The 18,760-nt window shown below is 54.3% G+C and overlaps 1 protein-coding gene across 1 annotated transcript in view; it reads left to right on the top strand.

Annotated features, from left to right (window-relative positions):
- Nucleotides 1–16,485, top strand: part of LOC103172414 (contactin-associated protein-like 5) — a 94,635-nt gene extending 78,150 nt beyond the window's left edge. The window contains 5 exon segments of the mRNA XM_042336195.1: nucleotides 795–901; nucleotides 4,499–4,618; nucleotides 7,179–7,379; nucleotides 15,982–16,138; nucleotides 16,393–16,485. Coding sequence (XP_042192129.1) covers nucleotides 795–901; nucleotides 4,499–4,618; nucleotides 7,179–7,379; nucleotides 15,982–16,138; nucleotides 16,393–16,396 — 589 coding nt within the window. The 3' untranslated portion in view covers nucleotides 16,397–16,485.
- The last annotated feature ends 2,275 nt before the right edge of the window (nucleotides 16,486–18,760 follow it).

The raw sequence follows: 18,760 nt of genomic DNA, 5'->3' as shown, positions 1-18,760 counted from the left end.
CAGTAATAAATTGGTCATTTTCAATCTACGACTGTTTGTGGGACATTGCTGTGCGCAATTGGCTGCCGCGTTCGCCCACAAATATACAGTCAATTCACTTTACAGTGTGTTCTGTGAAGCGCTTTGGGACGTCCTCCCGACGTGAAAAGCGCTATATCAAATGCGAGGATTGTTATTATTATTATCAGAGAGAGAGAGAGAGCAGGAACAACAGGAGGTGAGAGACAGCGCAGCAAATTGTTCCAATAACACGGGACGGACTGACTCACCCACAGGCGGACGCGGTACTCCGGTGTGCGGAGAACTGAGACGTGCCCTAATGAGTGTTGTCCTTGAATGATACCCGCAAAGCAACAGGCGAACCGAGAGTGAAAGAGCCATCGCTTTTAACCGGAGATTCGACGCGGATTAGCGCGGTTTCCACACCGGTGGCGCAGTCTGAGTCGTTTTCGAGGGGCTGTAAAGTGTGTGTGTGTGGGGGGGTGTGTGTGTGTGGGGGTGTGTGTGTGTGGGGGTGTGTGTGTGCGGGGAACCTATTTTTGTCCAGTTTGTAGTCCTCTTCCTTCAATAAAATAAATCGTTCGCACCCAAACGCACAGTCAGTTACTCAATAGCTCAGGGACACTGAGTGAGAGAGAGAGAGAGAGAGAGAGAGAAACTCCCTTCTCCTTTTGCCATTCCCCTACTCTCTCCCCCCCCCCCCCCCCACCGTGTCCGTGCTGGGGCTCGCTCCCCCACTGGAGCTCTCTCCTCTGACCCACCCACCCCATCTCTGACTGCCTCTCTTACTGTAGGTGTTTGCCCAATTACTGCGAGCACGGGGGGGAGTGCTCGCAATCCTGGAGCACTTTTTACTGCGACTGCACGGGGACAGGATACACCGGGGAGACCTGCCACAGATGTGAGTACCTCCGCGTCTCGTTTACTCTCCTCTTTCACGTCGGGAGGACGTCCCAAGGCGCTTGTACAGTTGGGTCAGGACCCGAGCATTGGGGGGGGGGGGAAATGGTCAGGGTGAGGGGAGGGAAGCGAGGGAGCGAGGAGGGGGTAGAGAGTCGAGAGGGGAGCTGAAGGCTATAGCACTCGCCTCGCGAGCGAGAGGACCCGGGTTTGATTCCCCGGTCAGGGTGAAACGTTGGGCAGGTTCTTACTCCACACACACACACACACCTCTGTTTACCCAACAGTAAGTAGGAACCCGGTGGTTAGTCGATTGACGGATCGCTTTTCCGAGGGGGGAATAATCCCTTCAATAAAAGCATCTGGTCGCCCCACGTCTTGAAGACGTGACGAGGGGCTGTATCAAATGCGGGGAGTATTGCGTGTGGTTGTAAGCTTCAACTCATTGTTAGTTCTTAATAATTTAGAACAAAGAAGATGTGTTCAGAGCTCGACCTGAAAATGGGGAAGCCACGAGGGTGACGGGGGAAGTAGGTGGGGAAGGCGGTGGGACGAGGAGAGTTATACAGGGAAGGATGTTCCGTGTGAAAAGGTCTAATTGGAAAGTGAGACACGGCATTGACGCACTCAGATAAATAAATAATGTCAGCTCCCCTGGTGAGGCTTCTACTTCGGAGATCATTGCTTTAACGTAACTGCAGGCTTCCGAAATCCGTACCTGCTGAATGTCTATAACATCACAGCGATACGGGTCCCAAACCGTATCCCCGAAGTCTTATTTTCTCGCAGAAATCTCTCCCAATTTGTTCTGGAAACACACGGCGCTTTCCGCTTCCGCCGTCTCATCTCCCTGGGCGAGCCTGGTTCCACCCGCTCACTGCCGGCTCGCGTTACAGCACCAAGCGGATTGCGTGGACGCTGCAAGTCATCACCGCGCTTCACGGAAAAACCTTACGAAGCGCTGTGAGATGCCTCGACCACTCGAGAAGGCGCTGTACCAAATACAAGGATTATTATTATTATTATTATTATGTGGTACATTGCTGATGCGAAATCTCTTCTCATTAAAGTCACGTCTGGACGTACAGTAATTTCTTCTAATATGGCTCTACCATTGCCCCAGTCGACAGTTCATGCTGTTGACTCCCGTCTCGAAGCACTCAGCGGTTCCCAGCTCTTTGTTCTCCACATCAAGCGCCTTCTACTCATTATCCAGCCTTGGAAGTGCTCTCGTCAATCTCACCCTCTACGTGTCAATATCCAGCAGATAAGGAGCCCTCAGCTCCCGTGACATTCACTGCCCCTCGTAGCGCATTATTGCTCTAAATCTCCTTCATCTCCTCCCAGCCCTTTGACGAGCCAATGCACAGACCCTCGGCTTTTCAACTCCTCTCCCTCGCTTGCCTTTGACGGCTTCCGACTTCAGTGCTGCTTCTCGCTCGGCTCCTCAAACGCTCGCGAACCCCCTTTCGCGCTGAACCCGCCAAGCCGAGTCGCTCTCGAAGCTCAAGGTGGAGTCCGGTAGCGGAGTGGTTAAGAGAGCGCACCTCGGGTTCGATTCCCTGGCAGGCAAGTCACTACGCCTCAAGGAAATATTTCTTGTGAAGCGCTTTGAGATGCCCACAAAATATGCAGTGAATTCACTTTACAGTAGATTCTGCGAAGCGCCTTGAGACGTCTCGAAGACGTAGTGAGTGAGTGAGTGAGTGAGTGAGTGAGTGAGTGAGTGAGTGAGTGAGTGAGTGAGTGAGTGAGTGAGTGAGTGAGTGAGTGAGTGAGTGAGTGAGTGAGTGAGTGAATAATCCTCGCTTTTGAGACAGCGCCTCATCACGTCTTCGAGACGTCTCAAAGCGCTTCGCAGGACGCTCTGCAAAGTGGAGTGACTGTACATTTCGTGGGCGAAATGCGGCAGCAACGGTCTGGGCTGATGATCCAGCGCAGAGTTTGGGGGAAGGGAAGGTTTGTATTGATGGCAAACCACGTCAGGTGAAAAAAACTACCATCCCCTATCCTCCTTGCCCTCCATTTTCACCCCCACCCCTACCACCACCACTACCCCCTCCCCAGCACTGCGTCGGAACGTCACCTTAAACGACGAGCCCTCGACAGTACACGCGGCGAAAGGCATCAAAAAAAAATAATCAACGCCCGCCCCAAATGGGAAAGTTTAAGCAAAAGCGAAACAGAAATGATTCCGATCTCGCGCTTAAATTTATTTATTTGGGTCTTTTTTTTTTTCTCTCTCCTCCTCCTCCTCCTCCTCCTCCTCCTCCTCCTTCTTCTCCATCTTATTTTTCTTTCTTTCTTCTCCAAACAATTCGCACGAAGCAAAACAACAGGAGGAGGAGAGAGGGGGAATTAATTTTCGCAGTCTATTAGAGGGCGAGACAGTTTACTGGAAGGCGCAGGGAGCCGGGCTTGTAATTGGATTTCTGGAAACAAATTAACTGATAAATCCTTCCGCGTCGCAGAGGCGACCGGAGGTTTTCCCGCTTCCTTCCTTTTTTCTTTATCGGACGCCGTTAATTTTAAGACGCGGGCCGGGCGAACCCACGGGAGGAATCCCGCCCGTTTTCCCCGCGCTCAGAGAAGCAAAGTCGGAATAAAAGTGTGTGTGGGGAGGGGTGGGGGGGGGGGGGGTCTCGCAGCGTAGGGGTTGGAGCTCAGGCGAGAGGAACGCGGGTTCGATTCCCGGCGGGGGGGGGGGTTCTCGGGGAGAAACCGTGGGCGGGTTTGCTTAGTCTACGCGCGCGAGCGCACGCACGCGCGCCTCTGGTCACCCGGCGGTAAGTAGGAACCCGGTTGTCAGACGATTGCGAGGCGAGTGCTCGAACCAGCCGAGCCACACCAGCCCCCCCCCACCCCCCCCCTACCACCACCACGGCACAGCACAGCCAGCAACGTCAAGCTCTTTGTGACGCGAGACGTCCTCGGGGCATGAATGTAAATGCATAAATGCAAATTGCGTCGCATTTCAGGGAGAGTGCGTGTGTGTGTGTGCGCGCGGCGTGTGTGTTTGTGGGCGCGTGGCGGGGGCGAATATCCAAGGCAAGTGTTAGATTGTTGCTCACTGCCCTTGAGACATGCGAGGAACATCAATTTTCACGCACCGATGCCCAATGCGTTTGGTTTCCAGCAGGTCTCTCATGCGTGCAAGTCCCCGATCTGTCTTCTTACATCGGCGGGCCAGCGAGCAGCTTTTATTAAAATCCCTCCGCTTCTTCACGTCGTCTCAAAGTGCTTCGGGGGTGGGGGGGGGGGGGGGGGGAGACGCTGTAAAGCGAATCGACCGCGTATTTCGCGGACAAAACGCGGCAGCCAATTGCGCACATTATCATTATCATTATTATTATTATTATTAATATTACAACGGTTCCCTTCAGAGCGCTTCACAGTCTCTCTGTGAACTGCAGTGACCGTGCGCTGTGCGGCCACCAATTTGCCCGGCAAACAGCCGTCGAAGCAAGTGGCCGATTTTATCTGGGGCGGGCGGGGAGAGGGGTGGGTGGGATTGTCGGACAGGACAGGTGAGACATTGCCCTTATCACGGATACAGGTTGAAATAACTCCTGTTTCTTTCCCTCCCCTCCGCCACTAGCTCTGTACGAAAAGTCGTGCGAGGCGTACAGACATAAAGGGAGCCCGTCAGATTTCTTCTCCGTCGACCCTGATGGTAGCGGACCTCTGGGACCACTCCTCGTCTACTGCAACATGACAGGTGAGGAGGGTCCTTTTTTTGCTTCTGATATTATAATAAACGCCGCCGCGTTTCGCCCCACAAAATACGCAGTCGATTCACTTTCCAGGATAGTCCGTGAAGCGCTTTGAGACGTCGCGAAGACGTGATAAGGCGCCGTATAGGAAATGCAAGGATTATTATTATCCATAGCGCCTCATCAGGTCATCATCGCTTCACAGAATATACTGTAAAGTGTCTTGACTGTGTATTTTGTGGGCGGAACACCTACAAAAATTATTATTAGTATTATTATTATTATTATTAGTGGTGTAATAACCTTCCCGTCTCCACTCTGCAAGAGGCTGAAATGCACGATGGTGAAAAACACCTGCTGAGGGGGAGCAGAAAGTGGACTGGGAGGGGGCTGGAGGAGTTGAGGGGGGGGTGTAGCCCCATATAAATAATCCTTGAATGCACACACACACAATACATGCATTATTATGATCACTGGGGTGTCAGTATTCAGACCCCTTGAGGTCGGTATAGGGAGGACACACTGTGATGAGCTCAGCCTGTGCTTTGAGCACCACAGGTTTCTGCTGCGGAGCTGAAAATAATTCTCCTTGGAGTCCTAACACCCCGATTCAGTGCACCCACACGCTGGGCTGCTCGGCTTGTAGCCTCTTAACGTGAAGGCATCTCCTACCAGTGAGCAAGAACCCGGTTGTCAGTAGGCGTCTCAGTTGGGGGATCGGTTTTCCGGGGTTAATAGAGTGCGCAGAGCGACGGGTCGGGGTATTAGGGCATCAGAGTCCTGTCGCTCGACGGTACTGCTGTGCGCAATTGGCCGCCCACGTTTCGCCTACAACGTACACAGTCACTCCAGTTCGCAGCGTATTCTGCGAAGCGCTTTGAGACGCCTCGACGACGTGACAAGGGGCGCCTTATCCACGTCAGTCCCGGCCTGTGCAAGGTCAAAGTCCCGACTCGCGAGGGTTTGAACCCACAACCCCCTCTCCGAGGCAGAGATAGCCCAGCGAGCTGCCGAGCGAGCCAGGCTGACACCTGGCTCCGATACACCGTGAAGTCTTGCGCAGCGCTAATGACATTTAGTTCCATCGGCAGGTCCACGGAGACTCCTGTCTCCTGGGCAGACTGGGCCGGTGCTTTTTTTCGACTCGCTCACCGTCACGCAGCAGGGGAAGAAGAAGAAGAAAAAAAAAACTTAATATTCCAGGGACAAAGTTAGACGGAAATCAGGAGAGCAGTATGACCTACCATGTAAAGTTGCGGGTTATTAACATAAGTACGAGCACTTAGTTTTGAATGGAAGTAAATCTAAAAAGCTTTTAAACGCCTGCACTCACGGCTCACCTGTCCCTTTCTCTCTTCCTTCCTTCCTCCTCTTACTATCCTATTTCCTGAAACAAATCTTCTCCAGTTGCATTGGCTTCTCCATCCCAACTCAATCCAAGACTCTGCTGCCCGTAAACTCACCCGCAGGCTGGCAAGAGCCAAGGCTTGTGGGGGGGTGTGGGGTGGGGGGGGGTGGGGGGGTGTGGGGTGTGGGGGGAGCCCAGAGCGTGCACTGGGGCGGCTGCTGGAGTCTCACCAGCTAAACCCGCAAAGCTTTCCGGCTGCTCATCCGGCTCGGACCACCCTACCCCTTAGGGCGGTGGCTTGCGGGGTTAACGGGAGCTGAGTGGGAGGATTCACTGCCCACCCCCCCCCCCCCCCCCCCCCAGTGACTGGTCTGTCCTTCCAGGTCCTGCCAGGCTGAGCTGATGATGGGACTCTACCCTGCACTACCCTCCCTCTTACTCTAAAATGGCGTGACTGTGTGTTTTGTAGGGGACCCACGGCAGCCAATTTGAACCCACAACAAACAGCCATGGAGTGGATGACCAATTTTATCTGTGCGCGGGGAGGCGGCGGCGGCGGCGGCGGGTGGGGGGGAGTGAGGGAGGGTTCATTGTTGTCCTGAGGAAAGCACGATAAATCCTTCCCCGAAGGAAAATTCACAGAAAGCATTAAAGCCGGTCGGATTAGATTCAAGCGAGGGTTCAAAGAGATGGTTTACTGCCGAGGGACATAAACTGAGTGAAACTCGGCAAAGGTCAGAAATTGTAATATTTACCTTTCCTTGAGGTGTGGATGGCATTTCTGATAAGGTTACCAGTCACCCGACTCGAGAATACAGAGTATGGATGGATGGGGGGGGTGCGTGCTGCGTGTGGGGCAGAGAAATCGATGGAAATCACATAGAGATTGTGGGTTCGAGCCCCACCGCATCGGGGACTGGCGAACTGGCATAGTCTAGGCTGACCCCCCCCCCCCACACCACCATAATAATCCTTTGCATTCGATACAGCGCTCCTTGCCGCGTCTCCGAGTTGTCTCAAAACGCCTCGCAGGATAAACCGCAAAGGCCGCATCATTTTAGGGGGCGAATTTTGTGGGTGCGTGTGGCATCGCCATAAGCCCCCAGCCTTCGGGCCAGACGTTCAAGCCGAGGTTCCCGTCCGCCCTGTTTTGTGGGCGAGAGGCCTTCGGCCTGAAGGGTCACTGTAGTAACCGCGAGCTGTCGTCATTTTAACAGAGGACAAGACCTGGACCGTGGTGCAGCACAACAACACGGAGCTGACACGGGTACAAGGCTCGAGCGCGGGCAAACCCCAGCTCGTGCACTTCAGCTACACGGCTAACATGGAGCAGCTCCGAGCTCTGATCGACAGCATGGACCACTGCGAACAGAACGTAGCCTATCACTGCAGAAGGTCACGTCTCCTCAGCACCCCCGGTAGGGCAACTGGCACGCTTTTCGCTCTCCCTCCCCCTCGCCTCCTTCAAGACCCTCCTCTTGGACTGCATCTACCCCCCCTCCCCCCCCACTACCATCCCCGCCCTCCAACCCCCACCCCCCCACCTCCTGATCCCAGCCCCCAGCTCGGTATCCAAATCCCTGACTGTCCAGCGCATTGGGGCATCCTCCGTGACGTGAAAGGGCGCTGTGTGACCGTCATCTGCTGCTGCTGTTAGTTAACGGCTGAGGTGGGGAATCGGATTACGTTTGAGTTGATTGAGCAACGACCCCGGGGTTCGATTCCCGGGCGGGTCGGGGGCGAAACCCCTAGGCAAGTTTCCTTACTCCGCGCACGCGCACACGCCTCTGTTTACCCGGCAGTTGGTAGGAACCCGGTTGTTAGTCAATTGGAGGATCGCTTTTCCGGGGGTAACAATCCCTTGTAAACAAATAAATAAATAAATAATGATTTGGTCACCCAAATATTTTACAATTCCCTCTGCCAGTCCCTCCGCCTTACCCCCTCTTTGCCCATCAACAGACAGACAGACAGACAGACAGACAGACAGACAGACGAGTTCTTAATGGGATATTTAGATAGGAACACCCTGTGCCCAGACGAAATCCCCCACATCCTCGTACTAAGCTGTCAAGATTCAGAGTTGCCCCGGTATTTTTTTGGGGGTCCGACGATGTGGACAGTTCAAGCTGCCGTCACTGGCCCCGTTCGGCTGACGTGTTTGTGCGTGTGGACATTTGTGCTTTGTCAACCAATTTGCACACAGCAGCCGGAGGCCCACGAAGAGCAGCCCAAGCGAATTACCGTATTTTAACCCGAGAGGATTGTCGGCCAGAACACCAGCAAGACAAACCCTCTCTTCCCCCCTTCAGAAATAAGACCGCGAGTTCCTGGACACCTTTCCCGCGCGCTTCACAGAACCCCCCCCGCCAAGCGCTTTGAGACGCGATTAAGGGGCTGCATCTATCCAATGAAAGGATGCATCGTTGATAGGATCATGGCCCTGCTTAAACAGGCACAGACATTTCGCCGTATCGGAGCGTCATACTAGACTGTGAGCTCAAGACGCGGGGCTCGAACCCACACCTGGGAATCGGAGCTGAGAGGGATACCCACTGAGCCGGGCTGCAACCTGCGTTCGGCTAAGAAGGTTTAGTTGGGCTGAGATCGAGAGTTGACGTATTGTTTGTGCCGCCGCACAGTCGTGCAGAAGCGTCCGTAGCCAGCATTCCTTTCCAGCCCAGCGTTCTCTTTCTCTGACTCGCGCTGCAAAATACATGTTACCCAGAGACAAAACAAGGCAAAAAAGATCCTTGGATCAAATATAGTTAGACAGTTCTTTTCATTTTCCCCCCCCCGCCACCAACCCCCGGCGCTCGGGGAGTCAATTGGAGCGAGGTTTCGTGCGGCGAAGCTGACAAATCACAGCCGCAAATAGCCACTCACAAACAAAGTGACGAGCGCTTTCAATGCTCCGATTAGACGCAGCAAAAGACCCACTATTAGCAGGAAGCTAATAATAATAATAATAATAATAATACCTGCACGAATTGACCGCGTATTTTCTGGGCGAAACGCGTACAGCAGCGTCCCCCCCCCCACAAACAGCCGTGGATTGAGTGACCTCCCGCCCCCTGCAACTCTGGCCTCTCGAGTCGTCGGAAGGTCCGTATGTTCGAGCCCCCACCCCACCCCACTCCAGGACTTGGAATCGTACAGTCTTAAGCTGATTCTCCAGTGCGGCGCTGTGGGGTGCGCGGGAGGTGGGGGGTGGGGGGGTGTTGCGACGCACCCAGTCACTAAACTTTGCTGCACGTCCAGCGAAACGCTTCGGCATCCGCTCGGGAGACGAGACGCGAGCTCGGTTTAACGCCTCGTCCGAAGGACGGCACCTCCAACAATCCATCCCCCACCGCCCCCCCACCACCCACCCTGCCCCCCCCCCCCCCACCACCAGCACATCACTGGAGCCTTGCGACAATCTCTCGCCAGGAAAGATTGCCTTAAAAAACACTCGGTAATTGATTCGAGCAGATAGACGCTGCATCTCTGCTCGTCTGACTGGGCTTTGAAACTGCAGCTCAGCACTTAACAGCCCATTAGGCTAACCCAAGGAAAAAAGAGAGCTTCTCGGTTGTCCTTAAGTATTAGCTGAACGCTCCCCGCCTCCCGCAAGCAAATACCTCGTCAGTCCAGGCAAAATTGTTGATGATAAAAATGTGGCTAAGTGACTGATTTATACCTTCGGACGCAATTTACTGGCAGTGTTTATGCCGGCAGTAATTTAATGCTGACTTCGATGCATCTCATTCCTTTCCCCTCATAAACTCCGTCCATTCATCTGTGAATCTAAGGGTGTTTTATCCTTGCAAGTGCGTAAAATTATAAACTAGATACGCAGTTAATTCCCTCCCTCAATGGGAGAGGTTATTTTCTCCGCTGCTCATTAAAATTCCCTCCTTGACTCACTCTTTCTTTCGCTCTCGCTCTCTCTCTCTCTCTCTCTCTCACTCCCTCCCTCTCTCTCTCTCTCTCTCTCTGTCTCTCTCTCGTTCTCCCTCCCTCTACTACATTGGTAGCACGCTCTCCTCTGAGTCAGAAGGTTGTGGGTTCAGGCTCCACATCGGGAGTTTGAATCGCACAGTCTAAGCTGACGCTCCAGTACAGTGCTGGGGGGGGCGGTGTGTGAGTTGCATTGTCGGAGGTGCCGTCCTTCGGATTAGAGGTCCCGTGTCAAGGGGGCGAAGGGATTTGTAGACGAGTGAGAGGACCTTGAAATTGATCCGTTCTGTGATAGGGAGCCAGTGGAGCCTGGCGAGGGCTGGGGTGATGTGGGGAGGGGGGGGGAATGGGGTTTAATACGGCCAGCGGAGTTCTGAATCAGCCGTGGTTTGTGGCTGGTGTTGTTGGGGAGAGCAGCGAGGAGTGACACAGGGTTGTCACACGGGCCGGGCCGTGCCTGCTATCTCCTGGCCAGGAGTGATGAACAACATTCCCGCGTTGGGAACGCAGGTGATTTTGCAGCGTTGCAGAGGTCGGGCTCGTGTGTGACGTTGAACGGTAATTATTGTGTCAGCTCATTATTCCAGTTCTGCCCCTTTAACCCCCACCTCCTCCCCCCCCCCCCACCCCACCGCCTCCCTCCTCCTTTCCACACTCCCCGCCCAAACACTTGGCTCGGTGGGTAAACAGCGAGAGAGATTTATACTTGAACCGAGGGATGAGGGATGTAGTTTACAATGAATATTCTCCGCTTAGAGCTCCTGTGATGAATGAAGCTATCAGGTCCAATTTACTGGGTTGCGTGTGTGTGTGGGGGGTGGGGGGGGCGGGGGGGACGGTGGAGAAAAGAATGATGTTAACATAACAATTTGAATCCACTTTCCTCTTAACACCTCGAGGAGCTTAAAGTGGAATCGTAGCAAGAAATAATCGCCACCATCTTGGTACGGGCGCATTGCCATTATCATCGTTGAAGGGTCGCGGAAGTGCTTCACGTGATTCTGCAGTGAAGTGACCGTGTGTTTGGTAGGCTGACGTGGCAGCCGGTGTGCGCCCAGCAACGTCCCGCACAGACACATGTGTTCGGTCGGGGTACCAAGGGGATTCGGGGCAAACGCCGGGAAATTGGAGTAGGGGTACAGCTCAGCCACGATCTTGTAGAATGGAGCAACGGGCTCGAGGGGCTGAATGGCCTCCTCCTGTTTTTATCTTTCTCTGCTCCTAAACAAGCCATGAACTGAACGGTTTAGTTTTATTGGCTCTCGAGTGTAGCGACTGCGTATATCTTACGGCCGATCAAGACAGCGTCGAGCGACCTCCCAAAAGCAAGCGCGAATTGTCGGCCAGTACACTGCGAGAGAGAGAGAGCGAGCGAGCGAGCGAGAGAGAGAGAGAGAGAGAGAGAGAAAGTCCCTTCACTCCTCCCAACAGCGACTGCAATCCTCCACGGCAAAAATCCATCGTTATTCTTCTAATAATATGACTATTATTATTATTATTAACAAGCTGATGTCTCGATCCAACGCTATCGGTAAAGTAATCGGTAAGACGATGCCGACCAGCCCCAAGCCGCCCACCGTCACCTAAGGCAACGTCCTTGGGAACGGCCGTCCTCGAGGGTGAATTGATCCGCATTACGGCCGTCAACGGAAAACCGCGCAAGTGTTAAACAATCATTTGATGATCATCCATCTTTCAAACTAAGTTGCAGGGCTCACTGGACAGGTTCCAGATATTATAATTGCCGACCCATTGATACCATGCATCATCAAACAGGAGTTATAAATGAGAGCAGATGGTTGAGTTGCCTTTGTGGGTGAGGTAATCAAGGACCCATCTCTCTATTAGAGAGCAGCTCTAATTCACAGTCCCATGTGTTTTTTTTTTGCTTTTTTTTTTTTTACGGACGCCTACGTTGAATCCCAACCGCACGTAACATTCCTGCCTCCTCTTGTGGTTCGGAAGGGAGTCGTCCGGTTGAAATCCACGGCAATCCCAACGTGATAATCGCCCATTCTCGCTCTCGTCGTCCAATAATCGTCGTAATGATTTGGATCCTTTCAACTTGATGTAGCGCCTGATCTGTTTCCGACGGCCAGTTACGCACAGGTCCCACAAAACAGCCGTGGATTGAGTGACCCAGTTATTATTTTTGGGGGGCCGAAGGGATTATTACCCTCCAGAAAAGCGATCCGCCAATCGACTAAAAACTGGGGTTCCTGCTGACTGCTGGGCAAAGAGAGGCGTGTGAGCGGAGTAAGGAAACTTGCCCAAGGTTTTAACCGCGCCTGGGAATCGAATCCGGGTCCTCTCGCTTGCGAGGCGAGCACTCTAAACCCGCTACGCTATGCTGTAGGACGCCACTCCCCGCCACCGGAAAGCTTTGTCCACTTCCCTTAGGCGCGCACGCGAGAGAGAGAGAGAGAGAGAGAGAGAGCGTGAGCTGACAGAGACAAAAAGGTTGGGACCGCAACCTTTGCTTTTCTTGCCTGAATCTCGGCAACCCCTCGAGGGGCCCAAGTGACGAGAGAGTTGGTGGAAAAATAATTGGGAGTTTGCGGTTGAAAGAAAAACAATAGCAACCGTGGCTGGCGCTCGATACAGCTCCAAGAGACATTTCTCGAGACATCACACACCTGCCAGGTAATCGCTGTCAAGTGCAGTGCCTGCGGATTGTTAACAAACCCGACAGCCAATTTGCACACAGCGATCCATTGTCCCCACAAGTCACTCACCACCGGACTCCACAGAAACGCAGGGACAGGAGGAGGCCATTCAGCCCCTCGAGCCTGTTCCGCCGTTCTCTTAAGATCGTGGCTGATCTGCACCTCAAGTCCGATCACCCGCCCCTTGCTCCCTGTCCCCTGATACCCCGACCTGACAAACAGCCGTCCGCCTCAACCTCCCATTGCAATAGCCCCTCTTCAGCAATAATACTAAGAGTAGTAATAATAATCCTCGCGTTTAATGCAGCGCCTTATCGCTTCGCTGAGGCGTCTCAAAGGGCTTCACAGAATGTACTGTCAAACGCAGCGACTGCGTGTTTTGTTAGCGATCAGCCGTGTTCGGTGAGGGCGGGTGGGGTTGGCTGGTTGTGGGCTTTGTTTGGCTGTGGTTTACCCCCCCACCCCCCTCCCTTGGCTTTGGGTTAATTTCATTATCCCCCCCCCCTCCCCGCATTCATGTCAGTCGGGCATTTTAAGCTGTGCCAAAATTCTTTGAATAGCACTGTGTGTCATCCCCAGAGTCAGGAAAGCCATAGATATACATACATACAAATGTACCATCTGCTGTCTCTCCTCAACAGGGAACTGAGCGCAGCAAAGCTGCCATCAAAGAATACCCCGTAACATTGACTGTGTTTCCGCGGCACTAACTCATATAACTGTCAGCCCCCGGCAAGTTCTGTCGTTAAAACTATTCACAGCGATTTCTCACACGCACGCACGCACCCACACACACACACGCACCCACACACACACACGCACCCACACACACACACGCACGCACGCACGCAAAGGTTCGGATCTCACCATCGCGAGATCACGATTTACTCGCTCTCAGGCCAATCGCGCACAGCAGCGCCCCACAAACAGTCGTGGATGGAGTGACCAAATTATTATTTTTATCAATAACATCTTTACGAGGTTATTATCCCGGGAAAAGCCATCCGACAAGCGACTAACAGCCGGGTTCCTAACTCACTGCTGGGTAAAGCAGAGGCGCGTGCGTGTGGGAGGGCGGGGAGTGAGGAAACTTGCCCGACATTTTGCCCTGTTTGGGAATCGAGCCCAGGTCCTCTCGCCTGCGAGGGCAAGGGATCTAACCACCGAGCTCCGGGACAACCGCGAATCTCCTGCGAAGCGCTTCGGGACATCCTCCCGATGTGAAAGGCGACGTCTGTATCAAACATAGGGCTCTATTACATCTTACAACATGGTGTTTTCTTGTGCCTTGGCAGATGCTCAATCACTTGTGTGTTGCCAGTAGATTGCAAGCTGTCTCCGTACAATACTGCAATTAGGTTTGAACCCAGCAAATGTGGTGTTGGGCATTTTGATTCACTCAGCCACTTGTGTTCTCAATGCCTGTTCCCCATATGTAACACATTAAATCCACCGCGTGTGAGAAAATAAATTAGACAGCAGATTGATCTTTCACTGGGTGTTCGAGTTAATAAAGAAACTCAAACGCAGCTGTGTGTAGGCTGGTTCTCTGATCTCACCCCACCCCACCCGCCCCTCCAGCTTCTCCGGAACTCCATCCCACGGTCCCTCGGCCTGGCGCCCCCCTCCCTCCCTCCCTCGCCTCCTTCAAGACCCATCTCAAGACCCTCCTCTTCGACCGCGCCTTCGGTCACCCTCCTTACCCCCACTATCCCTGTCCGCCACCTCCTCCTGATCCCGACTCCCAGCTCGGGTCCAAATCCCTGACCGTCCAGCGCCTTGGGACATCCTCCCGACGTGTAAATGTAACTTGTTGTTTAAGGTGTGGTGGGGGGGGGGGTGCGCGGGGCGGGAGGAAGCTCTGCATTGACGGAGGTGCCTCCTTTCGGGTAAGACGTTAAACCAAACTCCAGCCTCTGCCGGGTCAGGTGGACGTTAAAGATTCCGCGGCATTATTGGAAAAGAGATGGGGATTTCTCTCTCTCTCTCTCCCGGTGTCCTGGCTGACAGTTCCCCCCCTCCCCTAGAAAAAATTTGCCGCTCGCTTTACGGCTGATTGTGGGACACTGCAGGAGTTTGGGTCAGGAGCTCATAAGCCGGGCTCTGGGCCTCTGCTTGTGCGTCAAGAATAAATGGGTGGGATCGTGTTGAATTGGACGGGTGGGGTTTATGAAGTGGGGGGTGCGGGGGTGTGTGGGGGTGATGGGGAGGGGGTGCTGCCCTGATGGGGCACAGTCTGCCCCCATCACGCAGTCGGATCACTTTCCGGGGTAACAAACCCTTTTTTTAATAAAAAAATCCGATCACTCAATCCACGGCTGTTTGTGGGGACGCTACTGTGCGCGATTGGCTGCCGCGTTTCGCCCCCAAAACATGCAGTCACTACACTTTACAGTATATTCCGTGAAGCGCTTTGAGACGTCTCGAATAAGGCGCTGTATCAAATGGAAGGATTATTATTATTATTAAAGCGCACAAACCAACTGCGACTTCAGAACAGAACCCACAGCCCTGGGGCTGAAGCTAATCGAACGTGACAGTGCGAGAGGCTGTTATCTCAGCAGCCGTCGCGGAGAAGTTCGTCATAATCTGACCAAACTACGCAAAACAATATAATAATAATAATAATCCTGCTAGGTAAACGAGGCATGTGGAGTAAGGAAGCTTTCCTATGGTTTCGCTCCGCCGGGAATCGAACCCAGGTCTCTCGCTCTAACCGCGAAGCTACGGGACTCCAGAGGACTCTGAATGATTAATGTCCACCCGGTTGAAAAGTCTCATCCAAAGGATGGGTTCATTTAACAACGCAAAGCTTTCAACCCTCTCCTTCCCACCGCCCCCACCTCCCAGCGCCGCACTGGAGCCTCAGCTTAGCCCAGGACTGTCCAACCTTTTGGCCTCCGGATTTGAGAACCTTCCGCGGGCCTCTCATAAGGAATATTTTTATCCTGATTGACCGACCCCTGAGACCGTGGTTGACTGTCTCCAGATTGGCTCAGGGCCTGCGCGTCACCTGTACTTCCTGGTCGGACAACAAAGCTGCGGGCCGGCCGACATCAAACACTGGGCCGGATGCGGCCCGCGGGTCGGCGGTTGGGCCATCCTGGCCTTGACGGTGAGCTCAAGGTCACTCGATGTGGGAGCTCAGACCTGTGCCTTCCTGCCCCAATGACGAGCGAGCGCGAGTGACGGAGGCTGACAACAGGGGAGCAATCATGGGATTACCCTTAGCCTCCTCCTTCAGCCTCGCGTCGAGTCCGTCTTTGATGACCAAAAGAATCCTCAATTGATCGTTTCCTCCCCCCCACCCTCCCCCTCCGCCCTCTTTCCCCCTCTCTCCCTCTCTCGCTCTCCCCCATCTCCCCCCCCTCTCCCCCCTTACCCTACCCCCACCCTCTCCCCCACCCCCCAGGTGATACCCCGTTGACGTGGTGGATTGGGAGGACCAACGAGAAGCAGACGTACTGGGGGGGCGCGACCCCCGGGTCCCAGGAATGTGGCTGTGGACTGGACGGGAGCTGCCTGGACCCCCAGCGCGGCTGTAACTGCGACGCTGACCGGGACCAATGGTACGGTGAGGTTTTAGACAGTCGTTGTTTCGTCTCAACAGCAGCCACGTGTGACCCACGTGTGGTGGAGTCCTGTAGATGGGGAGGGGTGGGATTAGAGCGCTCGCCTCGCAAGCGAGAGGACCCGGGTTCGATTCCCGGGCGGGTCAGGTCAGAGCGAAACCTTAGGCAAGTTTCCTTACTCCACACACACACACACACACACACAGCCCACAATCAGGTCAGCGTACTGCCTGCTCGCTCGTTATTCACAGGTAAGAGACAGCTGACTGCACTCGGGGCAGATTGTCCCGCTGAGCAAAGCTGCTTCTGTCAGCCGAGCAGCGCTTGGGATAAAGGGAAACAAGATGACAGCCTTTGCCTTTCGCCCCAGACCCCCGAAAGGAAATCTGCCACCATTTCCGAAGGCGACGTGCTATCGAATGGTGTATCGGGTTGCGGGGGCTTGACATGTGGTGTTTGGAGAGCTCGCCTCGCAGAGCCAGAGGACCCGGGGTATCGATCCCTTCAAAAAGAATAAATAGATTTGGTCGCGCAATCCACGGCTGTTTGATCCCTCTCTTCCCCCATGTAACCTCCGCACCGTCAGTGGTTGATGGATTTCAGCGGTCATTACCGTTTCGTTTCTTACAGGGGGGTGGGGTGGGGGGGGGGGGCGATAATAATCCTGAAATCGGCTCGAGACGCACGACGACAGCAGCAGCATCTTGCGTGTGCACACGTTGGTCTTCAAACGAGCAGCGTGTCAGAGAGACACGTCAAGGGAGAGATTCTCTTCCCCCACCTTCCCCCCCCCCCACCCCCCACCACCCGCCCCCCTCCCCTTCTTCTGTTCTATCAGGGAAGTATCTTTTAATGAAATCTACTTGCGAAATAAAATGTACCAAAGGCAGAAAAGCAGCAGCGATTGGCGCCGGTTTGACATTTGCAGTTTGTGATACTGCTCGTTGTGCAGCGATGCCTATCGCCTCCTCGCAGCAAAGGCCCCTTTGAGGCATCGTGTGGAGATACCGGCCACGCTTCGCCTCCGAAACACACACAGCGCGTCTGTCTCGTGTAGTGCCGCGAGGCATTCTCCTCGCGTCGCCGCGGCGTCTCAAAGCGCTATCTATCGCGGGACACCTCCTCACCCCCCCCCCTACCCCTCCTCAAAAAAAACCTTCCCTAGGTCCCTCGCACCCCAGCCACTGCCGCCCCATTTCTGACCTGCCCTTCCTCGCAAAAGCCCTAGAACGAACGCGCGCGCACCTCTCCTCCCACTCCCTCTTCGAACCCCTCCAGTCCGGTTTCCGCCCGCAGTACAGAGACTGCGCTTGTGAAAGTCACCGACACTCCTCTCTACTGTGACCAGGGCTCCCTCTGCCTCCTTGTCCTCCTGGACCTCTCCGCCGCGTTCGACACAGTCGATCACGCCATCCTCCTCCACCGCCTTTCCTCCGTCATCCACCTCAGTGGGACCGCACTCGCCTGGTTCGAGTCCTACCTCACAAACCGCCAGCAGTACATCTGCACAAACGGCTTCTCCTCCCCTCTCACCCGGTCACCTGCGGGTACCCCAAGGATCCATCCTTGGCCCCTCCTCTTTCTGATCTACATGCTCCCTCTTGGGGATGTCATCCGCAGACATGGGTACATTTCCACATGTATGCGACGACACCCAACTCTATTTTTCCACCTCTCTTTGCGACCCCCAGTCCCCTGATGTTGTCTGGCTGTCAGATCTCAGGGGCTGGATGAGCGCAAATTTCCTTCAGCTGAACGTTGACAATACGGAAGCCATACTCTTTGGCTCTTGTCAACGTCTAAACTCTCACAGCTCTCACCTCCTCCACCTACCCGACCTCCCCCTAAAACTCTCTGAACCCATACGCAACCTACACGTCAGGTTCGACCCCAATTATCCTTCCTCCCCCACATCCGGTCCCTCACCAGCACCGTCTTCTTCCACCTCCAACACATCGCCCGTTCCCCAATACCTCTCCCGAAAGCCGCTGAAACCCTGGTCCATGCCTTTGTCACCTCTCGGCTGGATACTCTAATGCCCTCCTCGCGGTCTCCCCATCCACTACCATCCATAAAATCCAAATCATTCAAAACTCTGCCGCCCGCATTCTCACCCGTACAAACTCCGCTCCCCGATCCCCCAGTCCTGGCCAGACTGCACTCGGCCTGTCCCAGAGAGGATCGATTTCAAGATCCTCACCTCTTTATTCAAGTCCCTGCACTCCTCTGCACCCCCGACCTCTCTGACCTCCTCTCTCCTCAAAACAGTACCCGTTGCCTTCGTTCCTCCGGGTCTGGCCTCCTCCTCGTCCCCCGAGTCCTCCGCTCCACCCTCGGCGGCCGTGCCTTCAGCCACTATGCCCCGAGGCTCTGGAACTCTCTTCCTCACTCTCTTCGCCTCACCCCCTCTCTTCCTACCTTCAGGTCTCTGCTGAAGACCTTATAAATCCAAGTTGTTGTAGTTGTTGTATGTTTTGTGGGCGAAACGCGCAGCCCACTGCGCACAGCAGCGACCCCGCAGACGGTCGCTTATTGGGCATTATTACTAGTTTAATTACTGCATTAATTGAGGGATCTTACGGAGGAGGACGGAGGAGCAAACGCGAGGGATGGGACGCG

This window comes from Callorhinchus milii, unplaced genomic scaffold (genome assembly GCF_018977255.1).
Source record: "Callorhinchus milii isolate IMCB2004 unplaced genomic scaffold, IMCB_Cmil_1.0 Scaffold6, whole genome shotgun sequence".
In the NCBI taxonomy this organism is placed as follows: Eukaryota; Metazoa; Chordata; class Chondrichthyes; order Chimaeriformes; family Callorhinchidae; genus Callorhinchus; species Callorhinchus milii.
Note: the sequence above shows the minus strand (reverse complement) of the source record. Positions and strands in the feature narration are given on the sequence as shown.